Consider the following 8,307-nt stretch of genomic DNA (forward strand, 5'->3'; position numbering starts at 1 on the left):
TATTGAGCTAGTTTCACGGCTCTTCAACCTGCAGATGAATTTAGAGCTAGTTTCTCACGGTCTCCGAAACTGATATTTTAACATTGAGTATAGTTACTATTAGTATAAAACACTCAGTAGAATACCAAAACATGAAACTAATTTGTATAATGGAGGATAGAGAATATAAAATTGGAGTTATGCACAAAAGTTTTGGATTCAGTAATGATGATAGTTTGTTTAGTGAAGATTGTGATAATTTAAGTTTTACAAACAAAAAAAACATAAATAATGTAGCTGCAAGAGAAATCACTACAAGTATGTTATTTTCAAATTTTATAGATATGTATAAAGCTTATCAAAATTAATTAAAAATTGAAAGGCTTTAGTATTGCATAAAGATCAGATCATAAACATCAAAATGGTGAATTTAAGTATGTTATACTCTACTGTGATAAGGGAAGAAAAGTATCTGGTGCAAAATTTTCAAAAAAAAAAAATGAATGTCATGTCAGATTAAATGTTATTAAAAGAGAAAGGAGAGTTTGACAAGTTTCTAAAATTATTACAACTCATACTCATGAATTACATCATGACATGTCTTGTTTAATGGTTGGACATAGAAATTTGACTCTTAATTTAGAAAGGCAACTGGGAAGCAAATGATATTACAGGAGTCAGATCTTATAAGAGTGTCGAAATGCCTCAAATTAAAGAATGGTGCACCATATAACATTGGATGCTTACTTAAGGATTGTAGAAATTTTATTGAGAAAAGAAGAAGATTAAGGTTGAGTGTAGGAGATGTTGATTTACCAGGTCCTTCATTTTCTATTTAGTTTTCTTCAGTCCTTAATCTTTCACTTTTTATTTTCATTGGGTCCTTAGTGAATCTTATTTGATTCATTGGGTCCTTAAACTTTTATTTTTTGATTCATTCGGTCTTAAATGCTAGTGGTTCTTAAGTGGATTTTCATTTAAAGATCCAATCAACCGAAAAATTAAACTTTAAGGACATGAGAAATTTCAAATAGAAGACGAGAGATCTAATAAATCAAAAATATTTAGTTAGGTACCCAAAATGGACTTAACCAGTAGCAAATTAGGGGTGTGTTTTCCTCCAAAACTATAAAGTTAGCCTTAATTATATTTTATGCCAAATTCAGGAAGCAAATTGAACTTTTGTTGAATTAAAAGCCAGCAAAAAACAACAAAATAATTTACGAAATTTTGAGTTTTTAGGATAAACCAACTGCTATATGGTCGTTAAAATTCTCTATTACTAACAGACTCTTATCATCAACTACAAAACCCATACACCATACATAACACTACACATACCTCTAAAATCTCCATTAATGGACACTCTAAACCCCACAAAATCTTTCTTAAAACCCCATTTTCTAAATTCCCATACATTCATCAAATTCAATCCTCAAATTCACATTCTTTACAACTCAAGAAAATCTCATTCTTTAACCATATCATGCAAAGTTAAAATATCCAAAGAAATCAAGAACAGTGACAAGAATGTCTCAAGAAAGATTCTCTTGTCAAATTCAGCTCCGCCTGTGTCGGAGGAGAGCGGTGGTGCTTCTCCCGGCGGAGACGGCCCGGAGGTTTCTAATAAGGTTGGAAGAAGGGGACCGTTGAGTTTGTTGAAGAGATTGCCGAGAAGGGTTTTGACTGTTTTGTCTAATTTGCCTTTGGCTATTGGTGAAATGTTTGCTATTGCTGCGCTTATGGCTCTAGGTAATGTATCTATTTTAGTACAAACATTTAATTTTTTTTTAAGGTTAATTTAATGCTTTACTTGGTTTTGATTTTAGTGAGTATTGTTAATGTTTATTTAATTGGAATAAGAAAAATAATTATTAGAATTTTGTGTATGTTAGTTCGTTCACTTGGAGGCTATGTAGCACGGAAACGGAAATGCGCAAACTGGAAATGGTTGGAACTGCATTTTTTTATAACAATATAAGTTATAAATATAGAATTTTGGAGTTTTGCTAGTATTTCCGGAAATGTAGGCGAAATTTGCAAATGTACGAGTCGAGAAGTTTGTGTGCAATATAGATTAGAGGCTAATTTGGATAGAATTAATGTGATGGTACGAATATGTGATCTTGAGCTGAATGAATGAAATTGTAATAGAATGAGCAATATTCTTGTGTTTTTACTTTGTATAGGTACTGCAATCGACCAAGGGGAGGCGCCGGAATATTATTTTCAAAAGTTTCCTGAAGAAAATCCTGTGTTAGGATTTTTTACTTGGAGGTGGATTCTCACCCTTGGATTTGATCACATGTTTTCCTCTCCGGTTTTCCTAGGAATGTTGACTCTTTTGGGACTATCTCTTATGGCCTGCACTTACACCACACAAATCCCCCTGGTTAAGGTTGCAAGGAGGTTTGATTTCTTCTTTTCAACAAAATTACGTCTTTTAAGTTAGAACTATGTTGCACGGAAACTGGTGAAGTCCTACGTTTTGGCTTTTCTTTTCCGGAAAAAGATATGCTTTTGAAACTCTAAAAGTTTAAATTTATAGCATTTTCTTGTTCAAGATGTCATTTCTTTCAGCGTTTCCCATTTGATGTTTCCGTATCCGTGTGCAACATAGGTTAGAAACAAGATATCTTTTGCTGATAATACTGTATTTGTAAATGCAGGTGGAAGTTCATGCATTCGGCTGAGGCCATCCGTAAGCAGGAATTTTCAGACACTTTGCCCCGTGCATCCATTCAAGATTTGGGTGTTATTATGATGGGAGCTGGTTACGAGGTAAGCTTTCCCTTGTGATGCAATCACTCAAAGCCAGCAGATATAGTAATTTAGGTTGTCCGCCATTAAATTGTTACAGGTGTTCTTGAAAGGACCAACTTTATACGCCTTTAAGGGGCTGGCCGGTAGGTTTGCACCTATTGGAGTACACATAGCTATGCTGCTGATAATGGCAGGGGGAACTCTTAGCGCTGCCGGGAGCTTCAAAGGCTCTGTGAATGTTCCTCAGGGGTTGAATTTTGTTGTTGGGGATGTATTGAAACCAAGTGGGTTTCTATCTAATCCAACTGAAGCTTTCAATACAGAGGTGCATGTCAACAAATTCTACATGGAATACTTTGATAGTGGAGAGGTAAATGTTTGTTGTCTTTGCATATATGTGCTAAAGATGTGGCCTGGATTTGATCAAAAAGTTTCTTGAAATTTGTTTTTGGCCTATTATATTTCTTTAAAAACTGTACTACTTTCCAATTTCTGTACTTGTGATATGCACCGCGTCTTTGGCCCAAATGACGGAAATTAGAGTTCATGTCTTTAACCATACGATTCCTGTATACATTACTTTCTATAACAGAGAGTTCTGCTGGTATTATGACTTTTAGTAATAAACTATGTTGCTATTTGCCCGGAAACAGAAACGTTGAAATGAGAAATGCAAAAGCGATATTTCATACGAGAATAGATTATTGATATATATTTTCGGATGGAAATGAAACACTGATATATAGAACTTGATAAGTTTTTGGGCAAAATAGTTTGTAAATTCCTGACGTGCTTCTTTATCTGATCTCATTTCTGCTTTCTTAACAATTTTCTCAACCTTTTTTCTCTCTGTAGGTATCACAGTTTTATTCCGATCTTTCTCTATTGGACTTTGAGGGGAAGGAGGTGATGCGGAAAACAATTAGTGTAAACAATCCTTTACGCTACGGTGGATTTACTATCTATCAGACAGACTGGAGCTTTTCAGCCCTGCAGATACTTAAGAATGATGAAGGACCTTTTAATTTGGCTATGGCACCTCTGAAGATCAATGGAGATAAGAAACTTTTCGGCACCTTCTTACCAGTTGGTGATGTTGATTCTCCTAATGTAAAGGGAATGTAAGCATACTTTTATTTGGACCCTACTTTGTTGTTCTTTGTCTCTTTATTAGCTGAAATACAGGATAGCATTTTTATGCTAGTCATTTAGCATATTACCAGTGCTTATCGTCTGTTTTCTCGTAGCATTTTTCGTACGACTAGTATTATTCTTTTTTATTTTCATTTCTGTAACCAGTTCCATTTAGCTTCCTTGTGCTGATATTTAGCTATGGTTATCAAGTAAATGGATCAATTACTAAAGGTTGCAGTCGACGTTTAGCTAATGCTCTCTACCATTTATGCTAATGTTTCCCCTTAAAGTCAGCCTGATTTTCGTTGCTGCCTTAATTGCAGATCAATGCTTGCTCGTGATCTACAGTCCATTGTCCTATATGATCAAGAAGGGAAATTTGTCGGAGTTCGACGACCTAACTCTAATCTACCTATTGAAATAGATGGAACCAAAATAGTTATAGAAGATGCAATAGGAATTACTGGTCTTGACTTGAAGGTGAAAATATAATAAATTTTGCAATATGGAATTTATCTGCGATAAAAATTACTTGTCAAACTTAAAGCTTGTGTTTTCTCAGACTGACCCTGGCGTACCTGTTGTATATGCTGGATTTGGTGCTCTAATGCTCACAACCTGCATCAGTTACTTGTCTCATTCTCAGGTAAAAAAAGTTCTGCTCTTAGATTTCTTTTGTTCAGAACAATGCTGCAAATGTCTGTTGAAGCTTCGGAAATCTTTTACCGATCTACAATACTTCTGGATTATTTATAGGCAGTGTAGAATAGTTTTCCAAACCATCTTGCACGTGTAGCTCTGAATGTAGATCATAGTGGGAGATGAACCCTTCAATATAGAATTCATCTAGGCGAGTTACCAGATATAGGTAATACCGATTTCATTAACTCGTTCAAAATAGAAAGTATTGTAGATCAGTAACAAGAACGATTACGGACTTGCAAAGTCTTACATTCATCATTTTTTAGTCATTTTCAATTTTCTTATTTTCTTTCTATGATCACTGAAGATATGGGCCTTACAAGACGGAACTTCCATGATTGTTGGAGGTAAGAGCAACCGAGCAAAGGGCGTGTTTCAAGACGAGGTAAATCGTTTGCTCGATCATGTTCCCGAGATAGTTCAATCATCATCATCACTTCCCAATCAATCTGATATCATCAATAGCTAATTGTTGCTATTAAAATTTCAAAATGAAATTCATACACATCCAAGAATTGTTTGATTCTTCAGCTACATGGATGACAAGAGCATACCTAATATCTCCATTAATATTCATTTCACCATATAACTCAGCAATTATGGCTGAACCATAGAGTATCTTTCTGAATGTATATATGTATATGTGCTGAATACACCATTTTTGTACTATTTACAATGGCAGATAATTGAATACAAATTATCCTTGTTACTTTTTTTTTTTTGATTCTTGGTTATTATGAATATGTATTCTTGCCTAGGGGTCAGCAAAAGAATTGGTTAAACCAAACTAACGAATCTATTTCAATATATTCGGTTGAAGAGATAAAATAATTTAACTAATTTGGTTTTAATTAAATCGATCGTTTTTTAACCAAATCGATCATTTGCTAACCCCTAGACTTGCTCTTTGCAACATATGTAATGTAAGGTAAGAGTTGCATCTTGATTTGATTTCTAGAGTGCGGTAGAAATTATGGAATTTTTTCCGAAGGTATCAATATGACGATTAAGTACCGAATGCTTAAATAGATTTTTTTCTTCGTATCGAAATAAAAAGAATCAACTATTTTGATCTAAATTAAATTTTTGGTTATTGAAAGAGTTTTTGATTTAAAATTTGGAATCTATTTGTACGATTTTTTATGCGAACGTACGAGCTAACTTATTATTTAAAAAGTTATTAAATATTTTATTGCCACTTAAAAAATGCTATCTTTTTTCCAAAAAAAAAAGGTAAAAGTTAAAACTGTTTGCACTAAAATTAATTAGTTGTGTAAATCGTTAAATTTTTATATGGATTCATTAAAAATATATGTTTTAGACCATAACCTAATCATAAAATACTGAATATTTAAACTATACTTAAATGCGAATAAAATTAACATAAAGGTTAAAAATGTGAATAAAATTAATGAGCTTAAGTTTAATCAGGCACATGGAGTGAAAATTAAAAAAGAATCGCGGCTTTAATTTTTTTTTTGTCAATAAACCAAAAAACTAGATTATAAAGAGAACAAATACAACAGCCAACAAACTCAGAAAGCTACAGCCAGCAATCTGAAATCTCTCTATCTAGTCTAGAGTGAGTTCTACTAAGAACAGAGAAACTAATTCTCTTAAAGACACCACCAGCATCAGGCCTACTGTCTGAGAAAATTATACTGTTTCTTTCTATCCAAATATGATAGACAACAGAACAGAAGGATATTCTCCTTAACTTGTTAGTGCGATTTCTGCCACAATACTTTCTGGAGAACCAACTAATTTCTCTGTTCCAGATAAGGGGAGACCTGTTAATAGCACAAGCGTGCATGACCGTCTTCCAAATTTCACTGGAAAATGCACAGTTAAAGAACAGATGGCTAGTAGTTTCCACACAATAATTGCAGAAGACACAATTTGGATTATCCACTGCGCCCCATCTAAATAACTTGTCTCTGGTCTTAAGCCCTTTTTGAATGGCCATCCAGGTTAAAAAAACTATGCCGTGGAATAATGGGGCTTTCCAGACAAGATTAGTCCAGGAGGCTGAAGTACTAGAAAAGCTAAAGTGAGACCAACCAGCTTTAATAGTGAACTCTTTCCTATTATCAAGCTTACATAGAACTTTGTCATTCCCTTCATAATTAAAGGAGAAGTTTCTCCTAAGAAACTCCCAAACCTGGAGAGTCTTCTCATCCATAGCATCAGGAAGGAACCACATACCATTTCTGTAAACATCTGTAACTTTTGCAGTTTTTGCAATATCAGCATCTGTAATATTAACATCATGATACAAATCAACAATAGAGTTACCATTGACCTAGGGGTCATACTAGAAAAGAGTGTCTTTCCCATTGCCAATCTTACACTCAAAGATCTCCTTTGCCATATCCCTGATTTTAACTAAATTCCTCCAATTCCAAGAAGCTTCATATGGTTTAGTAATACCCCAATAGCTAAGTTTCCTTAGCTTGTTCAAAATGACCTAATGAGCCCATAGAGAACATTTGTCTGTAAGTAAGAACCAAATCTGATTCATAACTGCAGCTCTATTCCATAACTCCACTTTCTTTACTCCCAAACCACCATCCTTCTTGTGATTACAGACTGTGTCCCAAGAGATTCCACCATACTTTCTATCAGTGGCATTGCCCTTCCACAAGAAAGACCTACAGATCCTCTCTATTTCTTGGGTTACAACTTTTGGCAGGATGAAAATTTGACACCAGTAAGAATGAAGACTCATGAGCATTGAAATGATGAGTTGCAGTCTACCTGCAAATGACAGAAACTTAAAGTTCCAAAAGGAGATGCGACTGGTGATCCTCTGAATTAAAACTTGGATCAGTTTTAGTGAGTCTTCTAGAGACAAGAGGCATCCCTAAGTACTTGACAGGTAACTTGCCCTCAGCAAAACCCATAATATACAGGAGATTTGCCCTATCTTGAGCAGATGTATTAGAGAAGAAATTAGAGCTTTTCTCATTGTTCACTTTCAGACCAGAAACAGACTGAAAATGGGTTAAAGCTTCCTTCATATAGCTGACTGAAGTGGCTTCACCATGGCAGAATAAGAATAAGTCATCAGCAAAGCAAAGATGATTAAACTTCAAGACTCTACACCACACCCTTTGTGAAACTTAAAAGAACTCCTACTCCCAAAGCACTTCAGATATTTGGATAGATAGTCCATAACTATGACAAACAGGATGGGAGAGAGGGGATCCCCTTATTAATAGCCACTGAATAAGTAGGGGTTCTAACACTCAACATAACCCAGTGAATAAACCTCCTAGGAAAGTTTAGGCTTAAAAACATCTCATTCAAGAAATCCCACTCTATAGAATCATAAGCTTTCCTCAAATCCATTTTCATTGCACAACTTGAAGGGCCACTATCACAGTGATAATCATAAACTAGTTCGTGAGCCAACAGAACATTATCAATGATGAGCTTAAATAAACTCAATTGCATGGAGTGAAAATTTAAAAAGAATCGCAGCATTAAGTTTTTGTTGATAAATTGAATGATTATAAATACAATAAATATTTAGTTATTTATAGAGAACAGACCTTCTAAAAAAAATTAATATCTTATTTAGATTAATATTAACTAAATAACAAACTTTTAAAAGATGAAAAATAAGGATTTTTTTTTTAAATTGACCCGATTTTACAAAATAATTGTAAAAATACATATTCTTTCTAAAATACTGTTTTTTTTTTCAAGATCCGATTATGTCATAAT

The 8,307-nt window shown here is 34.1% G+C and overlaps 1 protein-coding gene across 2 annotated transcripts; it reads left to right on the top strand.

Annotated features, from left to right (window-relative positions):
• The first annotated feature begins 1,235 nt into the window (after positions 1-1,235).
• On the top strand, positions 1,236-5,287 carry LOC126682950 (cytochrome c biogenesis protein CCS1, chloroplastic). 2 transcript variants are annotated; one of them, XM_050378741.2, is made up of 8 exons: positions 1,236-1,731; positions 2,169-2,388; positions 2,649-2,760; positions 2,840-3,112; positions 3,598-3,863; positions 4,200-4,356; positions 4,439-4,522; positions 4,633-4,826. In XM_050378741.2, exons 1-8 carry the CDS (start codon positions 1,338-1,340, stop codon positions 4,639-4,641), a joined length of 1,515 nt encoding a protein of 504 aa, XP_050234698.1. In that variant the 5' UTR covers positions 1,236-1,337; the 3' UTR covers positions 4,642-4,826. The 2 variants fall into 2 exon arrangements, with proteins under 2 accessions (XP_050234698.1, XP_050234697.1); XM_050378740.2 differs by lacking the exon at positions 4,633-4,826 and adding an exon at positions 4,886-5,287 and having other exon boundaries at positions 1,238-1,731.
• Positions 5,288-8,307: the final 3,020 nt, after the last annotated feature.

Source organism: Mercurialis annua, linkage group LG5 (assembly GCF_937616625.2).
Source record: "Mercurialis annua linkage group LG5, ddMerAnnu1.2, whole genome shotgun sequence".
NCBI classification, from domain to species: Eukaryota; Viridiplantae; Streptophyta; class Magnoliopsida; order Malpighiales; family Euphorbiaceae; genus Mercurialis; species Mercurialis annua.